Here is a 23,678-nt window from a genome sequence, read left to right as displayed (position 1 = left end):
CAATGTTATCTTAACAATGGCATCCTCTTGAGCTATCAGTTTAGCAGTATTAGGTTTTAAATCAATTATACAGAATTCCAGGCACCACGGAAGTGCTCGTCCCCACAGTCATGTGTAAAGGGTGAGGCCATATGTGACAAAGAAAACAAATGACAAATATTATAAAATATATAAAAGTTGTGGTCTTCAGGAGTCATTTCACTGGTGTTAAAAGAAAAAAAAACCTCTTATTTTGAAATAAAAATCACACTGATGACGTCACTTGACATCCTTTTGCCTAATTTCTGAGGATCTATGAAGAAAAGCGCATGGTAAGTCCACTGTCTTTCAGTTATCACATTCTCATTTAGCTCATGATTTCATAGTTTTTAGTTTAAGTCCCTGGTATGACCTACTTTATTCTTAGGTAATTGTGAAAAAAATAGAATACAAATGGATTCAGTTAATTATTTTAGTGGATATGGACTGGCGACCTGTCCAGGGTGTATCCTGCCTTCCGCCCGAAGACTGCTGGGATAGGCTCCAGCATCCCCCCGCGACCCTGACGGAGAAGCGCCTTAGAAAATGGATGGATGGATGGATGGATGGATGGATGGATGGATGGATGGATGGATGGATGGATATTTCATGATTGGTTTGATGCTCCGTAGCAGTCTTTTTTGCAAAATGCATTATTCATTTAAAAAAAAAACAAAAAAAAAAAACCCACTGGTGTTATTGTCTCTGATACCTATATTATGTGTAACACCAATGAGGATTGGTAACACCAGTGACTCCTATGGTTAGAAAGTGGAGGTTTCTGTAGAATTACCCACCTACTCGTTCATGCAAATATCCAATCAGCCAATGTGTGGCAGCAGTGTAGTAGCATGTGCACATCAACCAACAGAAGTCATTGTAACCATGACATGATTGTTGGTGCCAGATGGGCTAGTTTGAGTATTTCTTTAGCTTTTGATCTTCTGGGATTTCACACGCAACAGTCTCTAGAGTTTACTTAGAATGCTGCAATAAAGAAAAAATTAAAAATAAAAAAATAAAAAAATAATTCCAGTGAGTGGCAGTTCTGTGAACAGAAATGCTCTCTCGTTGAGAGGTCAACAGAGAATGGCCAAACTGTTTCTGCTTCATAGAAATGATTGTAGTAGCATCATGATAGATACATCTATAAATTGATTAAGTTTAAAAAAAAAAAAAAAAAAAAAAAAAAAAAAAACTATTTGCATAACTGTACAAAATCAGGAGTTAAATATTTGAGAGCCTCTCTTTCTCCCTTGTGATACTGTCTGCACAAGAAAGAGAGAAATGATCTAGTGCATCATAATGTTTGACACAGTTAAACCCAGTGTTGGTATTAGACAATTTTATTTAGCATTAACTACTTTCCATCAAAAGTCTAGTACTGGAATATGCAGAAAAAATTTTTATTATAATCTCTTAAAGTTAGAACTGTAAAAAGAAATAAAATCAATGTTTACAAGAGCTTATTCACACATAAGGTGGGGGGGGGAAGGGCAAAAAAAATAAATTAAAAAAATAAAAATAAAAAAAGACCAAGCAATCATCTATGATAATAAAAGGGTATGACTGGTTTCTAAAAAATAATTTTGATAGCAAGTCAGTAGTCTGTCTCTGTAGGCCATTTATAAACTTTCAGCTGAGGTGGCCATTGCTGGCCAGCATCAGGAAATTATTCATGATTTTAAGGAGTGCTGAAGCAGTGGTCTGTGGCATGGGAAACATGACTAAAGTTAAAAATCAACAGCAGGCAGGTGTAACAACGGAGAGTCCGAGAGCTCTTTACACAATGTCTCGGGTTCGTTTGATGGCACAGCACAGCAGCATGCTGAAGATCATGCCAAAGATCTGCCAAAGAGAAAGCCAGCAGTTAATAATTCAAATCTCTCTTAATGAAGCCAATTCACATCTATGCCCTTTCACTATAAGCAATATAAGCAGTTTCTTACAGTATTTTTTACTTAATATCATTTGTATTGGTCATGATCATGACTGAATTCTAGCATGAAGACATCTGGAAGTAGTCAATGATTACAAAAAAAAAAAAGGTTCAGAAATGAGCCACATGCCAGACACACCAATTTATTTTATTCAAATTTATTTTTGTCCCCCCCCCCATATAAATAGTCATTTCAATATTCTATTTTCCCCATTATATAGTTTTATTTCCCAGCAGTTGGAGTTTCTTTAGTATTTATGAAGTTTTCCAGATAAATGTTAAGTATTAACTTGTTTTCATTCCTGCATACAAAATAATTGCATGTTGCTTGGGGCTCACAAATGTTCAGAAACAGCCTTGCAGATCTTTCACAGCAACTGCTGCTAGGGTTGACAAGCTATTCAGAACATTTCCACCCTTCATCAACCTAATGCAAAACTGTAGCACAACACTCATGAATTTAAGGAGTCATTTGATATATATTTTGTTTGCATGTTAGACCAAACTTGAGGCAAAAACAGAATTTTGCCAATGTTTTGTAAAGCTTGAACAACCTGGTAACAGTAGCTATGAAAGAGCGCAGAGAATGAACTAGTCAATTTCTTTTTGAAAAAGGTCATACTCACCATGATCACACCAATGCCAATTCCAACACCTCCAATAATGTGCAGCTTGGAGTTGAACAGGTCATCTATGGCAGCTGGGCAACTCTAAACAAATGGCAGCAGGACAAAAAAACCAAATACATAAATAGATAAAGCATGAAATTTCAGGAATCAGGCTGGGGTCTACGAACTTTGTCTCTGGTGTCCAAAGTATAATGTAGGTTGTGGGCTAGCAAACAAAAAAAAAAAAAAAAAGGCAACTCATTAGCTCTGTTTTTGCATGTTGTCAATGTGGAGAAACTATACAAGTGAGTGGTTTCTTTACATACTACTCACATTATCTTCTTGCTGAAGACCAGATATTCTCTTCATTGGTAGTCTCTAAAACTCCTAGTTGGTGTTCTCCATTAGCTCATAACTGCTAACCATGTTAACTCATAACTACATTGCTGCAGTCAGTCACAGCTGAAGGGTTTCAAGGGTCAGTTTTCATTACATTTGATTTTATAACATTAGACTATATAGAAGCTAAAAAAGGAAGAACATGTTAAATCAAACATCCTTTTTGGCAACCCTGATCTAGGCTATTCAGGTCGCCGCTTAAATAATATTGATCGCATTTCTACTAGCAGGTTGGGAGGAAAAGAGACAATTGACGACAGGTGAAAGGAAGGTCAGTTTTACCGTTGTAATGAGAATCTGCAAACCCTCCTTCGTGGGACACGTGTCTTGGGCAGCATCAAAAGCTGTTCCAGTGGTACCACAGCATTGAAGCTAATAAGGGTGGAAAGAAATGTGCTTACTCAGGTTGAATTACACGTCCAGATATTTAACCAACACTACATACAAATTCACACGTACGCTAAACTGGATCGCTCGCAAAGCTTCCTTCAGGGCTTCCTGCTTTGTATCTTGGTAATTTTGGTAGGTCTGCCTGTAGAAATCTTTCAACTCATTCACAATCTGCAGAAGCAAGAGACAGCAAGACATTGTTATATATAAATACACCGCACGCACGCACGCACGCACGCACGCACGCACGCACGCACGCACGCACGCACGCACGCACGCACGCACGCACGCACGCACGCACGCACGCACACAGCCTCAGTTTAGATATGTTACTAACCGTATCTTTATTTGACAGTCCCCAGATTCCAGCTGCTACCTCTGCCGCAAATAAGATAAGCAGGAAAATGAAGAACTAGATAAAGACACACACAAAATTATATTTACTAGGTGTTACTGTGTCTTAAAATATCACAGACCAATTTCAAGTCTGAAAATCAAAAAGTATCCAGAACATCTGAAAGGTCAAATTTGTGTACTCTGCAAGAGGTCTCCAGTTTTTGGAAGACTCACCAATCCCAGCATGCACGGTGATTCTCGAATAGCTCCACAGCAGCCAAGGAAACCAACCACCATCATGAGGGCACCAGCCACAATAAGGATGTAAACACCTAAACAGCAAAAAACCACAAACAAAATGATGTATGATGTAATAGTCTGATGAAAAATATAATTGACAAAATTTTGCCCATAATCCAAATGTAGTGCTATCTATCCGTCTGTCCATTTTATTTATTTATTTATTTATTTACTGTAAGTTAAGTACTGTAGCCAACTATAAATAGAACTTTATGTACGCCAATTAGCATTGTGCATGCCTAACTCACTATTAAAACATTTTTCTTGAACCACATCAAGGTTATATATTCACAAATAGACCTATGTGGTTTCTGACAGTGTATGACAATGGTATGGACAAAATTCAGCCGACAAAATTGCTAATATCATTTTAGCCATGAAGCATTCTTTTGTACTTTTTTTTTTTTTTTAAACAACAGTATGGAGAAGCGTACCTACACTATATTTCCAAAAGTATTTGCTCATCTACCTTTATACGCATATGAAAGTGAGCGAGATCCCATTTAGCTATAACAGCTTCAGCTCTTCTGGGAAGGCTTTCCACAAGGTTTAGGTGCATGTTTATGGGAATTTGACCATTGACCATTTCAGAAGTGCATTTGTAAGGTCAGACACTGATGTTGGACGAGAAGGCCTGACTCACAGTCTCCACTCAAATTCATCCCAAAGGTGTTCTATCAGGTTGAGGTCAGAACTCTGCAGGCCAGTCAAGTCCTTCCACACCAAACTCACTCATCCACCAATCTTGCGTTGTGCACTGGTGCACAGTCACGTTGAAACAGGAAATTTGTTTCCACAGAATTGGGAGCATGAAATTGTCCAAAACCTCTTGGTGCTGAAGCATTAAGAGTTCCTTTCACTGGAATAAAGGGGCAGAGCCTAACTCCTGAAAAACACCACCACACCATAATCCCCCTTCCACCAAACTTTACACTTGGCACAACTCAGCCAGCCAAGTACCGTTCTCCTGGCAACCACCAAATCCAGTCATCCATCATATTGCCAAGATGGAGAAGCGTGATTCTTCACTCCAGAGAACAAGTCTCCACTGCTCTAGAGTCCAATGGGTTTCCATGGCCAAGCAGCTGCATGCAAGCCTTATATCACCAAGCACAATGAAAAGTGTTTGACATAAGGCTTGCATGCAGCTGCTCGGCCATGGAAACCCATTCCATGAAGCTCTCTATGCACGTTTGGAAGTCTGTAGCGATTGACTCTGCAGAAAGTTGCTGACCTCTGCACATTATGCACCTCAGCATCTGTTATTTTACGTGGCCTATCACTTCATGGCTGAGTTGTTGCCATTCCCAATTGCTTCCACTTTCTTATAATACCACTGACAGATGAGTGGAATATTTAGTAGCGAGGAAGTTTTACAACTTAATTAGCAAAGTTGGGACATCAATTACTTTGAGCTTGTTAGCAAATTAATACTTAGAGGGCAGCTCACAAGAAAAACACAGTATATATGGTTTGGACTCTTATACGGCCCTGGCTAAAACAGGCAGTTTCAGGCACAAACCATGCCTCATGCTGAAGCCATCCTATTACCTCAGCATGGGCGTGTGCAGTATGCCCAGAGTACAGAAAACAATAGATCCAATGCTGAAGTCTGCAGTGGTGTGTCTACATAACACCACCCTCTAGCTATTGTTGCAGACAGCCTATCATTAAGATGTTTTGCATTGCAGGGCAGCCCTCTCTCACAGCAGAGTGGTGCTATAAGCATTGCAAACTTGCTTGCTGAAATGGAGGGAGTGACTGAGAGCAAGCCTCTCAATTCCTGACAGGCAAACAAACAGGATTGAACAATGTGGGTTCTGTTGGGGAAGTGGGGGTGCAGAGAAAGGCGCTTCTGTGAGGGTTTGGGGAAAGAGTGAGTGGGAGGGGGACAAATACTGTCTCATTAGCCTCACCCAGCTAAACAGCACAGCTGTGATGACCCTGGAAGACCATTCTCTAAATACCCCGCACAAACTCAAAACAACCCCAACTGTCCCAGCTGCTCAGCTCAAACCACTTCACCCATTTTCTAGGCAAATGAGACTTGCCTAAAACATGGCTAAATGTTCACCTCAAACAGGCATTCCAGCCAAAAATAACAGTATTTTTATTAGTTATTTTTCCATGTTATGTACCATTCTGTAGTCTGGAAATATAGCCCCCAGCTTCATTAGTTTGAGAAAGTTCAGTTTTTTTTTTGTTTTTTTGTTTTCATGCTTTCATTCATCCTTCTCTCACTACAGTACCCAGCATGCATTGTATAACTACAACCACTGGGATTCCCTGTAGTCTCAACAGTCCTAACTGCAAGCCACAGGTCCACAATTTGGGAACCCAGGGCCAAATTACATATTTTGCTGGTATTTTAAATAAATAAATAAATAAATAAATAAATAAAAAGCTACGTTAAAATTTGTTTTCTGCAGATGTTAATGCACAGTTAATCTAGATTTGCTTATCTTTTAAAAATAGAGGGAAAGTTAGTTGTGTCATGTGCAAAACTTTAGGAGACCTTTACTTAATTAAATCATTATGCCTTAAGGGACTCATTAGGACTGGTTTGGCAGGTCATCTGAAATTGTCACCAGCTGATCATTCCAAAGCATCATAAATTCTCTAACAATTCTAGTCTTTTAACATTCAATAACCATGAGCTTCTCTAAACAACTAAAGATCCAAAAATGAAGCTAATTGAAAGGCAAGACAAAATCCCCATATGACAAATGATCTGCAAGAAGGTTTAGGTCACACAGAAGTGGTGGTGCACAATTCTGCTATGCAGAAATGCCTGCACAAACATGACCTGCAATAACGAGTCGTCAGAAAGAAACCCAACCTGCACCCTCATCACAAAAACTGTCTGAAGTATGCAAAACAAAATCTAGAGAGCCATTTTGGAAACAAGTTCTGTGGCCTGATGAAGTAAAAATGGAGCTCTTTGGCCACAATTACTAAAGGTGCATCTAGGGGATAGATGGGGGTGGATCTATTATGCTTTAGAGTTGTGTGGTTGCCATGGTCACAGGAAACATTGCACAGGTAGATGTAAAAAAAAAAAAAAAAAAAAAAAAAAAAAAAAAAAGTTATATTAAAATGAAATATTAAAATATTAAACACACAGACCAATGGATGCAATGGTCAACTGCTAGTTTAAATCCTACTGGGTTTTTACAAATAAAAGTAGAGCTCATATATAAGAACTTCATACATGAATGAATAAACTTTTCCAATGTTTTTTGTACATTTACGTTTTATACATTTATAAAAAGGCTTAAGCTGGTAGTATATTAATGTGCATAATATTTTGGATAATGTTTGAACATTATAGGATCATACATAGACATTGTATACATGATAAAATCTGTATTTTCATGAAGTTCCCCTAGAGGTTTCTGATGCCTGGACAGAATTCCACAGGTAATGAAATAATGCAGAGTCATACTGACCAGCACACTTGTTTTCAGGGCATTAAAGTGCATATACCTCACAGCTATTCAGCAAGAACTACAACTCACTTGTTTCACATAAGTGCAAATAAGCTAAAACACAACCCCCAGCATTCCAGAGAACAGAGCAAATATGTGAAGGTGTCTTAACTTCAGTTATCGCTCTGTGTACTTCTTACTCCTACGCAACAAAAGAACTCATTCTGTCAGTAGACACACACATGCCCTCAACAGCAACACCCAGAACTAGTAGAGTGCTAAAATGTCAGACATGTTTACAGTTTTTTTAAAATACATTTCACCATTAAAGTACTAAAGATGGATGCAAGCAGAAAGAGTTCATGGTAATAAACTGCTTTGACCTTAACTACTAACATAAGGCTCCTTCATTGAAAAAGGAATTATCCATATGCAAGTGTTTACCATGAAACGTCATGTCTTAAAGTTGCTCTCAGAATGACCCTAGGGGTGAGTATTCACAAATCCTTGATTTAAATTGAGTTTATTCCTAGACTAAAGAAGTGCACACTTACGTCTGCACATTTGCACTTAAGGTGCACTTGTCTTGTTCCATGTTGCACCATGGGGCCTAATTTCGCTCCACTGTGTACTTGTACATAGAGGGAATGACAAAAGCAACTTGACTTGACTGTCATTTATTCCAAGACTGGGCTTATGTATCCCAGGGAACGTATTACAGAAAGCTAGATTTTTATTTCCCCCCCCGCCCCCCAATAAATGGATAGCCCATAGAGAGGCCAGGCCAACAGAAATGTCCCATACCTTCTGGACAGTCTTTACAGCTTTAAATATTTCCCAGAGTCTTTCAGAACATTATTTCTATCTTGATGTAGATTACGAAGAACTTCCTTATTTACACTTTTCTTTCATTCTCTTGGACTGTGTAGCAATCTAAGTGCTGATAATTCAAATAACTTTGTCTGCTGATTTTGGGTGGGACCTGTTCCCATGACTACCACCATACCCAAACAAACCCAATAGCTGAATGCAGGTGTGGTCATGCGAGGTGTGGCTAGTCCTGATTTTAAATCTGTGGGGTGTCTGTAAGCTTAATGCTAATAACTGAAATGTAATAGAGGGACATCTTCAGGTACCTGTGAAGAATGCAGAAGGCGAGCCCTCTACTTGAAAAAGGCCCTCAGTCTTCTTGTCAAAACGCAGCCATAGTGCAACAGCCAGGACTCCTGTGCCTGCAAGCTGATAAGATCACAACACATGCAAATAAAATTTGTTTGAGTTTCTGTCCTGCAGCAAAATAAAGAGGAGCTGGTGTATGGTACTGCCTAGTAAAGCCTTCTCTGGTAAACAGAGCACTACCATTCCAGCTAATGTAGGAAGTTGGCTAGTACAGTTTTGTGTGGAAAACAAGAACAGCAGGTTAAGCATGAGGTGAAACTAACTCAGTCTGAGGGAATGAAGTCCAGCAAGTCTTCTAGAAAAGATGGCATCATTGGTTTTTGGGGGGAAAAAAAACAAAAAACAAACAAAAAAAAAAAAAAGGCCTACATATAAAGCAAGCAAGCCAACCCACCATACTAGCTAGCCACCTTACATGGACTGCATTTAATAATTATGACATCACACTTTTTAACATTAATTTGACACCTAGGCTGTAAAATGAAAGATCAAAGTCATACTGCTGACACAGAGTCATCAGCCATGATGTGGTCATTTTCCTCTGCGTCAATGAAGACTGACTAGCTCAAATGTAATAATTCCCCTAGATACAATAATGTTACACAACACCCATGTTACACAACAAACGTGGCTGCAGACATCCCCCATAAACACAACTGCTTAATCATAGCCATCACAGATCAACTCAAGTCAGAATGTGGGAAATATCACTTCCTGATGCACCTTCATAGCTATTTAAAAACCACAAATCTGTATATGTACACAAAACTGAACAAACTTTATGGTGTAGTGGTGTCAATCTTTGCTTTCTTTACTAGGTTTAAACAGCTAGATTCCACTATGCTAACATCTAGATTGAAACAACTTCATGCTTAAACAGATTTGAGTCTAGGGTGTGGCTGGTTTCCAAGGAGGCCCATTCATGCCAGGTAGAACAGGAAAAAAGGCAACATTTTATCCTTGTTCTGTTTCTGGCAGCAGGAAGTTCAAATTAATTGCTTATTTTCTTGAAATTTTTTTCTTGCCATTTTCTTTGACTTAGTATCTCAAAATGATGACTTGCCATGTTAAAACTAATTTCCCAAAACTGATTGATTTTCTCAAAATTTGGACTTGTATGAATTGTATTATAAATTATGACCAATAACGTGTGTAATTTAATAATAAAGTAATTATTTTGACAGTCACTATTTTGAGATACAAGTAGTCAAATTTCAACATAATGTGTAACTATTTTAACACAGCAAGCCATTATTTCAAAATTTTGGGAAAAAACAGATCAAATGTGTATTTGAAAGCATCCCAAATGCCAATTTTGAGAGCAATCTGCCAGAAACAGGGTAGCAGGGAAAAATAAGATAAACCTAGGAAATGGGCTTCTGTGGGTTCCATTCAAGTTTAACTTTGCTGTAAACAAACCAGCCAACCACTAAGCATTATCTCAGTGTTGTAGTGTGCCCTTTAGGCCGTGTTAGAACCTGTTTGTCATGCTTGTTTGGCCTTTATTAATCAGCAGAGTACTGAGAATGGTCATGAATTCACAAATCCCTGCTGTAAGGTCAAACAGGCCTGCAAGCACAATAGCCCAAACCTGCAGGACAGGTTTTTCATTGCCAGAGCATAAGCCTAGGATGACCCATGAAAAATCACTATTAAGTGAGCAACATAGTCCAGGTCAAAGTTTTGTGTTCCTAGGCAGTTATCTCTCAGTGTTATAGCCATTTGATGGTATAGAAACTGGGTCAAAAACAAAATGTGACCACATGTGTCACATTGGATTTATCTACTGGATCTCAGACAATATCAATGTAGTGAGAAAACAAAACCTCTATTTTCTGAGCCTATAAGAGCTGTAGCTGGAAAACATGCCTTGACTTGATATTCTAATGACTGCAGTGTTGGGAAAGAGACATGATTCATAGATCCATAGCCTCTTCCACTTAGTGATTCCAGTCTAGCCATCATACCACTCTTCTGATCTGCTTTTATGTCCATTAGCAGGCTAATCTGTCTAAAAGGCATGTTTGGCACAAGTTCCCTGAAAAGCGAAAGTGATATTAAAAACTGCTGCATAGCTTCAGTTGCATTTTAAAAGCCTTCTCACACCACAAACATCAGTAATAAACATCATACCGTACCCTTACACACATAAAATGAAGTTCAAAGTAAGTAATATTCATATTTCATTCATGTTTATACATTCTACTCAAGCCAGGACCTGAGAGGGCAAGATTATACATACCCAAAACAGAAAATTGAAAGCAAACATCAGGTACTTGATACAACTGACACCTCCTGTTACGACTCCCATGGTCAAGCGTTAGAGTTTTCAAACGAAGAGAAAATAAACCTGAACTTTAACTCAGACGGACAGTGTGTAGGCAGCTCTGGTCTCTCACGGTCTTTCCCGCCTTAGGTAAAAGCGCGAGGCAGGGAAAACAGAAGCGTCTCTGGCTTACGACCTCGGTGTTTATATGGCCGGCTGGGTGGGGGCGGGGGAATCATGCTCCACCCTTAGGCAGACGATTAACGTTCTTTAAGGTCACAGAGATGTTGTCGCCATTTTTGTAAGCACGAGGGTCTTGTGAGTATTCTGAGCCTAAACACGCTCTTCAGACGAGCTGGTTTTAAGAAAACCCTGTTTTGCTCGGTGTTTGTTCAGCCCAGTGCTGCTGTTGCCCTGGGAAATGGGGGCGGGGCGAAGTGCTTGACGCAGGGCACACAAGAAACGAGCCCCTTTTCGCCCCGTTCACTCGAACAGGCACGCAGCGTCTCGGTTTACCGCATCTTGACCGAAGTCGTGTTTTCATTTTCATTTTGTAGTCGGCGCCATGCTCTTATACCCACATACAGAACTGTAAGCTATAAAAGGAATTTCTTAATGGGAAAAATGAATGGAATTAACAAAAATGCCCCCTGTCGCATCTGGTGTAAATAAAACAAATGCTGCAAAGCTGACACGTTAATTTGCTATGGACATTTTTCTCTCGAATATCACTGAAACCTCTGAATAACGAGGTCGTTAAAGCGTAAAAACATGAAAATTGCTGCATGTAAGCTCATGCTACTGCGCCCTGAATTGACGTCATCGGACGGGCAGCGTCCTTAGAGACCAACACCAGCATGCTTGGCCAGTGTGATGTTTCTATGAACAGATGAAAAAAGTCAGAAAAAAAGAAATAGCTTTCACTTTTAAGTTATCTGCTCTTCATCTGACACTCCGGCATGATACATCTTTGTGTAAAAAAGCCCTATAAACTTACCTGCACTCAGGCTAATTGAGTACAGGCTTGCTTAATATTACTCCTGACCCCTCATAAACTAATTTAGGCTATCAAAATACTCTAATGACTATTTTAATGCTGGCAACATGTTCTCAGGACATTTGCCAGCTTCTTGTTTGAATTTCCCATTCAGCAGTTAATGCTGGGCCATTTAAGTTTTTTAAATTTAATTTAATTCATGGTGAACTACTAAAAGGAACATCTGTGTAACTTTTTCGCTGCTCTGCTTCGCAGCTCAAATGCTTTATGTATGAAAGGTCAGTGTGTTCAAGCTATAGTGCTCATGCTGCATCGCTCACGCCATGCAGAGGTAGCATGTGTGAATAAGGCCTAACAAGCCTACTGTTTCACAGCACAGGTCGAAAACGTGATATCTGATGAATAACAACACTGCCGTTGTGCCTCAGGGCTTTTTCACCTTTAGCCTGTAACATATAGTAGTTCTGAAGAAAAAGAATGGGGAGATCAAAAAGGAATTCCAATGAATTTTCAACATTCTCATAATTAAATGATTTGGATTATAACTTAAAAGTCATTCAGAGTGGTTTGATGCAAAATGCTCAGTTCTAGATAAACTTATTGAGTCAGAATTGCTTATAGTGGTGGTTATGGGAACCAGTGGTAGCATGAGATGGACTCTACAACCCACACAAGTGGCTCAGGTAGTGCAGCTCATCCAGGATGGCACATCAATGCAAGTTGTGGCAAGAAGGTTTGCTGTGTCTTTCAGCGTAGTGTCCAGAGGCTGGAGGCGCTACAAGGAGACAGGCCAGTACACCAGGAGACGTGGAGGAGGCCGTACGAGGGCAACAACCCAGCAGCAGGACCGCTACCTCTGCCTCTGTGCAAGGAGGAACAGGAGGAGCACTGCCAGAGCCCTGCAAAATGACCTCCAGCAGGCCACAAATGTGCATGTCTGCACAAACGGTTAGAAACCCTCTCCATGAGGATGGTATGAGGGCCCGACATCCACAGATGGGGGTTGTGCTCACAGCCCAACACCGGGCGGACGCTTGGCATTTGCCTGAGCACATGTGACAGACGTGACAGAGTCTGGAGACGCCGTGGAGAGCGATCTGCTGCCTGCAACATCCTTCAGCATGACTGGTTTGGCAGTGGGTCAGTAATGGTGTGGGGTGCCATTTCTTTGGAGGGCCACACAGCCCTCCATGTGCTCGCCAGAGGTAGCCTGACTGCCATTATGTACCGAGATGAGATCCTCAGACGCCTTGTGAGACCATATGCTGGTGCGGTTGGCCCTGGGTTCCTCCTAATGCAGGACAATGCTAGACCTCATGTGGCTGGAGTGTGTCAGCAGTTCCTGCAAGATGAAGGCATTTAAGCTATGGACTGGCCCGCCCGTTCCCCAGACCTGAATCCAATTGAGCACATCTAGGACATCATGTCTCGTTCCACCCACCAACGGCACGTTGCACCACAGACTGTCCAGGAGTTGGCAGATGCTTTAGTCCAGGTCTGGGAGGAGATCCCTCAGGAGACCATCCGCCACCTCATCAGGAGCATGCCCAGGCATTGTAGGGAGGTCATACAGGCACATGGAGGCCACACACAATACTGAGCCTCATTTTGACTTGTTTTAAGGACATTACATCAAGGTTGGATCAGCCTGTAGTGTGTTTTTCCACTTTGATAGTGTGTGACTCCAAATTCAGGCCTCCATTGGTTAATAAATTTGATTTCCATTGACTTTTGTGATTTTGTCAGCACATTGAACTTTGTACAGAACAAAGTATTCAATGAGTATTTCATTCATTCAGATCTAGGATAAGTTATTTGAGTGTTCCCTTTATTTTTTTGAACAGTGTAAATTTTTTTCAGATTTTCTATTTTTCCATTGTAAACTATACATCTAAAAACTCATGAGTAGGAACGTGAGTCGGTTCACTGTTTTTTGGGTAGTAAATAAAATGGTTAAACTTGGTGTTTTGGGTACAATTCACTCATACTGGCCACTGGATATTCAACATGGCACCTAATGGCAAAAAACCTCTCTGAGGATGTGAGAAATAGAATTGTTGCTCTCCACAAAGATGGCCTAGGCTATAAGAAGACTGCTAACACCCTGCAACTGAGCAATAACATGGTGGCAAAGGTCATACAGCAATTTGCCAGGAAAGGTTCCGCTCGGAACAGGCCTTGCCAGGGTCGACCAAAGAAGTTGAGTCCATGTGTTCAGCATCATATCCAGAGGTTGGCTTCAAAAAATAGACAAACGAGTGCTGCTAGCATTGATACAGAGGTTGAAGAAGTGGGAGGTCAGCCTGTCAGTGTCAGACCATATGCCGCATAATGCATCAACTCAGTCTGCACTGCTGTCGTCCCAGAAGGAAGCTTCTTCTGAAGCTGGCACACAAGAAAGCCTGTGAACGGTTTGCTGAAGACAAGCATTCCAAGAACATGGATTACTAGAATCATGTCCTGTGGTCTGACAAGATAAATTTATTTGGGTCAGATGGTGTTCAGCATGTGTGGTGGTGCCCTGGTGAGGAGCACCAAGGCAACTGTCTCTTGCCTACAGTCAAGCATGATAGTGGTTACATCATGGTTTGGAGCTGCATGAGTGCTGCCGACACTGGGGAGCTGCAGTTCATTGAGGGAAACATGAATTCCAACATGTACTGTGATATTCTGAAGCAGAGCAAGCCAATATTTGCAAAAATGTGAGGGATGTACTCACTTTTGTGAGATACTGTATATATACACACGAAAATGGATTTGTAGAAGTTACAGTAAAAATTTTAAAACAAGCCTATTGATCACGTTAACTAAATTGATTAGCTAAAGAGTACACTCAGGTAACATGCTAAGAGCTGGCTTTCATTCTCTGCTATCTTCAGTTTACTGCTTACCATGTTAACTTTTTTTGGAATGACTGTCCTTTAAACTCTAACTTAAGACACCGAAGCAAGGGAACGAGGGAGGGATTGCCTTCCTAAAACTCACAGAGAGGACTCTGATTACAACAGCTGACTGTCACTGACACAAAGAACCCCATTTAAATGCTTGAAACATACACAGTTTGGAGCAGGTAAAAAAATGTGTTGACTGCAGTGGTCTGGTTCAGAATTCATTGGGCCAAAGCCTGGGAATGATTTTTCAGGTTTGTTGAATGAAACTTAAATTTCCACTACCAGTATAGTAAAAAGTAAACTTTTTTCATTTTGATTTCCTTTTTTGATTTGTAACACAGGATATCTAAGGCCTTATTTTCAACAATGAAACTACTACTCTAAACTTGCAAGGTAAACAAAATGGCTTTACCATGAAATCCATGACTGTGCTTGCAGCAATGCTGCAGTTTTCTGTGTACATATACATGAGCAAAGGTGGTGTTCCATATTGTTAATGTAGGCTGTTGTATGTCAACAGTCTGGCCTTCAGTGGTCATGGCCAGAGACACACTCAACACAAATGACAGCACTCAGCCAACACATTGCGAACACTCCGTCTTCACCATGCATTCTTATGTTAATGTGGCACTTAAAATAAGGATCAGAGTGGGATCTACTGTTATTCCAACAGCCTCAACAGCTAAATACTATAATAGAGGAAAGTACGCTGCTTTACCTCTTCTGTTGGAATGCAAAGGTGTTAATATATCATATTTTTATGTTTATGTAAGCCATCTTTGCATGAGACTCAATTGCTCCTCTGCTATGGCAGTTGAGAAAGACCACTCGACAGGCTTGGCTGTCATTATAGCTCCCCTTGCTGTAATGCTTAGAATGCAGCTTGCACATGTGTTGCATTATGAAATGTGTCGTGATACATTGTTTAATGAACCTACGCACTAAACCCTGTCTGGATATCTCAAGGCATTTGTGTTCACGACCTTTGTGAAGTACACTATATTGCCAAAAGTATTTGCTCGTCTGCCTTCACAAGCATATGAACTTGATTGACATCCTGTTCTTAATCCATAGGGTTTAATATGATGTCGGCCCACCCTTTGCAGCTATAACAGCTTCAACTCTTCTGGGAAGGCTTTCCACAAGGTTTAGGAGTGTGTTCATGGGAATTTTTTACCATTCTTCCAGAAGCGCATTTGTGAGGTCAGATTGATGTTGTGACGAGAAGGCCTGGTTCGCGGTCTCCACTCTGATTAATCCCAAAGCTGTTAACTCGTGTTGAGGTTAGGACTCTGTGCAGGCCAGTCCAGTTCTTCCACACCAAACTCACTCATCCATGTCTTTATGAACCTTGCTTTGTGCACTGGTGCGCAGTCATGTTGGAACAGGAAGGGGCCATCCCCAAACTATTCCCACATAGTTGGGAGCATGAAATTGTCCAAAATCTCTTGGCTTTTCGCTGGAACTAAGGGGCAGAGCTCATCCCCTGAAAACCACCCCACATCATAACCCCGCTCACGTTTGGAGGTCTGTAGTGATTGACTCTGCAGACCTCTGCGCACCAAATTGGCAACCTCTGCGCACTATGCGCCTCAGCATCCGCTGAACCTGCTCTGTCATTTTACGTGGCCTACCACTTCATGGCTGAGTTGACTGTGGAATACTTAGTAGTGAGGTAATTTCGTGATTGGACTTGTACAGGTGACATCCTATCACGGTACCACACTGGAATTCACTGAGGGACTTGTACAGGTGACATCCTATCACGGTACCACACTGGAATTCACTGAGCTCCTGAGAGCGACCCATTCTTTCACAAATGTTTGTAGAAGCAGTCTGCATGCCTAGGTGCTCAGTTATACACACCTGTGGCCACGGAAGTGATTGGAACACCTGAATTCAATTATTTGGATGGGTGAGTGAATACTTTTGGCAATATAGTGTATGTTTTGGGCCTAAGTTTTGTAGCGAATACTGCTGCAAAAGAAAAAACAACTTATGAACAAGTTGTGGGGCTTTATTAATAAGCCACAGTTGGCTACAGCTACGCCATACAAAAAGAGAGCTTGCTAACTAAGTTCTACACTCAGCTCACTGCACTCCCTCAGTGCTCTGACTGCCCAGTTCATCCTGTTTTACAGGCATAAACACAGTGAGTACCTAGACCTACTCTTCAGAATAAGGGTCTGGAGGACCCAGAGTAAACATGCAGAACATTTCTCAAACACGCTAGAGTATTATTACTTTTGTGAAGTAAAAGTACCTTTCCAAAAGCTTATTTTAAGTACAGGTCAAAACTAGCGAATCACATACAGCCTATTTACTCAGTAACTTGTGGAACTATACACATAATAACATAATGAAATGAAATGAAAAAGAAACAGTTAGGAAGTAAATGAGAGATTTTGTTTCAAAATGTATTTCAATTTATATGTTATTGAGACTGGGCGTCAACATATAAAACTACAAGAACTATATTATGATAAACTACATTTATTAGAGAACTAATATGTGTTTTCCATTATACATCAGCTCTTATTCTTTTTAATATTCCTTTGGAAAGAAACTCATATGCTAATGACTAAAATGTAACTTTCTTCATGATTATACTTGAGTACAAATAAAAGTATTATCATTTGAAAAATAATCAGGAAAGTACAAATACATACAAAATTTACATGTAATTGAGAATAAATGTTCTATATAGAACCATATACAACCAATTCTCCATCAATCTGAAAAATTATTTCACCTTTCAAAGAACCGTTAAGCATGAAATGGTTCTATATAAAACACATGGTCCTAAATATAGCCATTGCTTTTACTAAAGAAACTTTGTAGAATTCTTTTTAAGCATGTACCGCACTATATCTAGGCCTATTGGAAATGATTAAAGAGAGTCAACTCCTTCAAGCTTGCTGACACTTTCGGTTTCCCAAAATGAGTATTGATTAAATTGGAATGAACATTTTTTTCATGAAGCTTTATCATGTGTTGGCTATTAAATGGATAGGCAGTGGCACCCTGGTTCGACCGCTGGTTGAATCTTAATGGATACTGATCATGAATAAATCTCTACTGTGGTATCTGTAAGTATTCCTCTTTTCAATTAAAAAAAAATTAAATTTTTATTGACTAATCACTGGGGTGTCCTTTTTTCAATGCATGAATATAGCCATTGTCTTCGGATGAGCAGTAGTATGGCTCCTTTTGAGTTAGGGATTAACAACATTGGGGAAAAATATAATAAATAATTTGATATTACAAAAACAAGAAGTAGTCAAAAAGATACATAGATAAGCTATTCTCATATGTGCTGAATTGTCAGTAGCAATTTGAGGGGTTTTCACAGGCAGTATTTAGTATTTTGTTTAGGACACTATATGGACAAATACAATCAATTAAACCAAACTGCAGTTATATTGCTACATATTACAGTTGAAAAAACATGGATTACCTATTGATGTGATGATTATAGAAACTGCTTTTCTTCTTCTTTTTACCAAAATAATTTGTCAGATCATGTGGATGACTTGATTCAACCCAGTGCCCACAGAACATCTGGGATTGGTCAGGATGCTCACAGCACACAATAAAACATTGTGTGAGATTGTTTAGGTGCTCCTTGCAGTGGACTCGCGACCTGTCCAGGGTGTATCCTGCCTTTCACCCAATGACAGCTGGGATAGGCTCCAGCACCCCCGCGACCCAGAACGAGAAGCGGCTTAGAAGATGTGTGTGTGTGTGTGTGTGTGTGTGTGGATAGAGGCGAATTTGCATACTGCACACTGCACACAAGAATAAAAACAATTATTCATAAAATCTAATGTTTTTTGAAGTACATTGATTAAAAAAAATCTTATCAGAAAATACATATTTCTCTCATATCTGTGTGAGACAATTATTGGCACCCCTTCATGTAATACTGTGTAAAGCTAACAGCTTTTCCTAGAGTTCTTTCCAAGAGTCTTTTTCTATAATGCATATTGAGACTTATTGAGACACCTGGCAAAAGATCTGAGGCTACTCCAACATACAGAACCTCTTCAGACCCTTCACTTTCTAAGGTCTATGCTTGTGGACTGTCCTCTTCAGCTCATCCCACAGGTTTTCTAAGGGCTTAACATCAGGGATCTGGGGCGACCAAGGCAAAATCTTAATTCTGTGGTCAGTGATTTTTGTTCATCAAGTTACCATATATGGAAATGAGTGTGGAAAAACACAGAAAATATAGCCTTAAACAGAAGCTGGACATATAAATCACTGCTCCCCCTTCAGATATTAAAATCACCATGTAGATGCCTCCTGTTGTATCAACACCTATCAGCAACTTAACAGAACTTAGAGCAGAGACATTACTTCAGTGCAATGCAATCTATCGTGGGCACAAACAGGAGAAACGTAATCTGCAAGTTTCACAGATATCAGCAAATACTTTGTGTGTAAAGGCACAGACTGATCTCATGCAACTGTCACCTTAACTTTGAACATGTCCACAACATCATATGCAGAATCTGGTCTAGCTGGCCATGAAATTTGAAATCATAAGTGTGTTGCTTATGTTTTTCTATTTTTATAGCTGCTAATATATGTGTGTACTAGTTCCACTAAGCCAGATGTTCCCATTCTGGACCATGACAATAAGTGAGAAACCTCTATAGCAACAAAAATTAAATCAAGAACATGAATAAATAATGCCTTGTATATCAAAATGAATCAAATCTCAAATCAGGTAACATAGCTTCCCTGTGCAGACCCTCTAGTGGCCATCCCACCAGCAGAATGGAAATCGACTTGGATATTTTGAATTTATGTAATCAAATAAAGGATCTTTCTCCGTAACTCTGTTGTTAAATTAACCAGAACACTGTTGGCTCTCTGTGTGTGAAATGTTGCGACTCGGTGTTGAGCTGCTAGTGAGCAACAAGGGCTGTATAAACAATTCAAACCTCTCTACAAAGATGGTCATGTTGAGATAAAACACACAGCAAACCTGCCGCTTCCTTCATATCAAACAATCCTGCACAGCTATCACAAAAACATTTTAAATTCATTGAAATACACAGCGGTATGCAAAAGTTTGAACACTCCTCAGTCATATTTGTGTTTTGTTCATTTTCTAAGTGAAAATAATTCTGGTGACACTTTATTCTGACATCTCACTGTAGATGGTTTGTAGATGCTCAGTCTGTCTTTAAGTAACATTCAGCTATATTCTATTAAATGCAACTGAACTTAAAGTTGAGTGCGACAGATTCTATATCTAACCCTACTCCTAAACCTAAACCTAACCTTAACTTCGACACAGAACCTACCCACTCCTAAACCAAACCTTCTCCACAATGTTGTTAATAATCAACTAGGTTTCAACAGAAAGTTAATAATTGAAGTAACTGTAAAGGACCATGAAGATAAAGTGTGACAGTTCAGATCAGCAAATAAACAGTAGTTGTGCATTCAATTCGAGCAGTGTGTTTTCCGTAGATAATGTGTTGAATTATTTTTACTTACAAAAAAAATTCTACAAAATATGATTTTTAAATAATATTTACAAGAGTGCCCAAACTTTTGTATTCCATCAACTTTATTAAAGAAGAATGTGCTCAGTCCAGCTGAGGGTACTCCTCCAAAACATCTTATCTTGGCATCTTATGAGAAAGGACAAACATTATTGTACAGATTCTAACAGTATATGATTTATCATTTAATAACTTTTTCCCCGACATGTTTATTTAATATACAGTCAAACATTCTGCTATCCAGCTTATAATGTTTAGGTCTACATTGTGTTACCTATTACTTAATATAAATGAACATTAAAATGACTGTTAATGAAAATATGACACGTGATTCCAGACTGTTGACTGTTGTGGAAGAGGGGTGTGGATATGATTCAACACGCTCTTTAGTGCAAAGCAGATAAAGAAGAACCTTAATATAATCCTAAATACAGGAAAGTGAAGGCAAGTGTTTGTTGAAACTCACCCAAATGACGAAATTAAAGATGAAGAGGAGGTATTTGATGCACACCTCTCCGCTGGTCAGCGCTGCCATGATGACCGGTGCTGAAACTGCGACCTGCAGCCTAATCAACGTCAGCACGACCTTTTGTTCTCCCGCTTTCGGCTTCTAAAGCGATTATACCCCAAAAAGCTGTGCTGATGAAAAAGTGGCTGTGCTGATGCACTTCGCTTATTCTCCGCTGGTCAGCGCTGCTCCGCCTACGGGATGACCGCGTGAGTAACGGTGCACTCCCACCACAGAGGAGAAAGAGGGGGCTCAGAACAGCGCCAGTGTTTTTTATGTACTCTGTTTTTTCCGTTAAAATGTGAGAGTACGTGACCCGGGAGTGGACACTGCTTATTATTAGACTGTTTATTGAGTGAGAAATCAACCACAGTCCTGACCCAAACTGTGGCTCTTTGACTAGAGCAAGTCTGCATGAATTTGTGCTCACAGTATGGGTTGGTCTGATGTCCCTCTCTGAAACTTAAGCTTGTTTGTTTGTTTGCTTTAGTGCACAGAGTGTATTCAGATTTGTAGCAAGCATATGTGTCGGCCTGAAGACTCTGAAACTTGTTGCTGATGTGATGAATTTGCCTAGTTATGTTATGCTCATGATGTCAAGTGACCAGTTTTTTAAAATGGATCTTCTTCTTCTTTCGGCTGCTCATTTTGGGGGTCGCCACAGGATCATCTGCCTCCAGCTTTCCTATCCACTGCCTCCTCTACTTATACACCAACCATCTCCATGTCCACCTTCAATACATCCATAAACCTAGTTTTAGTGGTAGGCCACATAAAATGACAGAGCGGGTCAGCGGATGCTGAGGTGCATAGTGTGCAGAGGTCACCAACTTTCTGCAGAGTCAATCACTATAGACTTCCAAACTTCATGTGGCCTTTAGATTAGCTCAAGAACAGCGCGTAGAGAGCTTCATGGAATGGGTTTCTATGGCTGAGCAGCTGCATCCAAGCCTTACGTCACCAAGCGCAATGTGAAGCGTTGAATGCAGTGGTGTATAGCGCTGCCACTGGACTCTAGAGCAGTGGAGATGTGTTCTCTGGAGTGACGATTCACGCTTCTCGTCTGGCAATCTGATGACGAGTCTGAGTTTGGCAGTTGCCAGGAGTACTTGTCTGACTGCATTGTGCCAAGTGTAAAGTTTGGTGGAGGGGGGATTATGGTGTGGGGTTGTTTTTCAGGAGTTGGGCTCGGCCCCTTAGTTCCAGTGAAAGGAGCTCTTAATGGTTCAGCAGACCAAGAGATTTTGGATAATTTCACGCTCCCAACTTTGTGGGAACAGTTTAGGGATGGCCCCTTTCTGTTCGAACATGACTGCGCACCAATGCACAAAGCAAGGTCCATAAAGACATGGGTGAGCAAGTTTGGTGTGGAAGAACTTGACTGGATTACACAGAGTCCTGACCTCAACCCGATAGAATAAACCTTTGGGATGAGTTAGAGCAGAGTTGTTATAGCTGCAAAGGGTGGGCAGACATCATATTAAACCCAATGGATTAAAAATGGGATGTCACTCAATTTTATATGGATGTGAGACAGACAGGTGAATACGTTTGGCAGTAAAGTATATCTACACACAAAGAGTAACTGTACATTTTTTTGCTTTACTTTATATTTTCATGTGCTATTTTCTGCATAAGCAGTTGCTTAGAGCCCTGTAGACACCAAGTGCCTGCTGACAACTCTTAGGATATTACTGCACCATTATGTATAAGATGCTTTTCTAACTGTTTTCTAATTGTTAAAAGAACAAGAAGTGCTGGACATGGGGTCCATATAATGAAGTAGGATAATTTAAACAGACTCTCTGGCTGAAATTCTGCTTCACAAAAACAAACACAGCCATAGTTAACTCTCTTTATGTCAGCAGTTAACAAATTTCCCTGTTAATCCAGGTTTAGATACACAGGCTTTACATAATCCAGGTTTAGATCATCAGTTTGTGATTAATGCAGGTTTAGATTCTCAGGCTGTGATTAATCCAGGTTAAGATACTCAGTTTGTGATGAATCTAGATTTAGATACTCAGTTTGTGATTAGTCCAGGTTTAGATACTCAGGCTGTGATGAATCCAGGTTTAGATACTCAAACTCTGATTAATACAGACTTAGATAATCAGGCTATGATGAATTCAGGTTTAGATACTCAGGCTGTGATCAATCCAGGTTTAAATACTCAGGCCGTGATTAATCCAGGTTTAGATACTCTGTGATTAATCCAGGTTTAGATAATCAGGCTGTGATTAATTCAGGTTTAAATACTCAGGCTGTGATTAATCCAGGTTTAGATACTCTGTTTGTGATTAATCCAGGTTTAGATACTCAGGCTGTGATTAATCCAGGTTTAGATACTCTGTTTGTGATTAATCCAGGTTTAGATACACAGGCTGTGATTAATCCAGGTTTAGATACTCAGGATGTGATTAATCCAGGTTTAAATACTCAGGCTGTGATTAATCCAGGTTTAGATACTCTGTTTGTGATTAATCCAGGTTTAAATACTCAGGCTGTGATTAATCCAGGTTTAGATACTCAGGCTGTGATTAATCCAGGTTTAGATACTCAGGATGTGATTAATCCAGGTTTAAATACTCAGGCTGTGATTAATCCAGGTTTAGATACTCTGTTTGTGATTAATCCAGGTTTAGATACACAGGCTGTGATTAATCCAGGTTTAAATACTCAGGCTGTGATTAATCCAGGTTTAGATACTCAGGATGTGATTAATCCAGGTTTAAATACTCAGGCTGTGATTAATGAAATGAACCTTTATTGTCATTACACAATGTACTTGTACATTTGCGCAACGAAATTGGTTTACAGCCCCCCCCCCTCTTGGTGCAATAGAAATAGAAAGTTAAAATAGAAAATAGAAAAGTTTTAAAGTATAAACAAATTAAATA

The 23,678-nt window shown here is 39.9% G+C and overlaps 1 protein-coding gene across 2 annotated transcripts; it reads right to left on the bottom strand.

Annotated features, from left to right (window-relative positions):
* Positions 1–1,346: 1,346 nt before the first annotated feature.
* cd9b (CD9 molecule b) lies at positions 1,347–20,951 on the bottom strand. 2 transcript variants are annotated; one of them, XM_017693988.2, is made up of 8 exons: positions 20,737–20,951; positions 8,555–8,657; positions 3,925–4,022; positions 3,692–3,766; positions 3,424–3,525; positions 3,247–3,336; positions 2,584–2,667; positions 1,347–1,866 (listed from the first exon to the last, which is right to left on the bottom strand). In XM_017693988.2, exons 1-8 carry the CDS (start codon positions 20,803–20,805, stop codon positions 1,801–1,803), a joined length of 687 nt encoding a protein of 228 aa, XP_017549477.1. In that variant the 5' UTR covers positions 20,806–20,951; the 3' UTR covers positions 1,347–1,800. The 2 variants fall into 2 exon arrangements, with proteins under 2 accessions (XP_017549477.1, XP_017549476.1); XM_017693987.2 differs by lacking the exon at positions 20,737–20,951 and adding an exon at positions 10,840–11,063.
* Between the last annotated feature and the right edge of the window lie 2,727 nt (positions 20,952–23,678).

This window comes from Pygocentrus nattereri, chromosome 1 (genome assembly GCF_015220715.1).
Source record: "Pygocentrus nattereri isolate fPygNat1 chromosome 1, fPygNat1.pri, whole genome shotgun sequence".
Taxonomy (NCBI): domain Eukaryota; kingdom Metazoa; phylum Chordata; class Actinopteri; order Characiformes; family Serrasalmidae; genus Pygocentrus; species Pygocentrus nattereri.
Note: the sequence above shows the minus strand (reverse complement) of the source record. Positions and strands in the feature narration are given on the sequence as shown.

Bases quoted from the DNA above. Each gene is read 5' to 3' on its own strand.
- cd9b (XM_017693988.2), bottom strand. From the start codon at position 20,805: ATGGCAGCGCTGACCAGCGGAGAGGTGTGCATCAAATACCTCCTCTTC. The intron at 8,658-20,736 runs GTGAGTTTCAAC...TGATCTTATCAG, and splicing joins TCTTTAATTTCGTCATTTGG to CTTGCAGGCACAGGAGTCCT. The intron at 3,526-3,691 runs GTTAGTAACATA...TTGCTTCTGCAG, and splicing joins GACTGTCAAATAAAGATACG to ATTGTGAATGAGTTGAAAGA.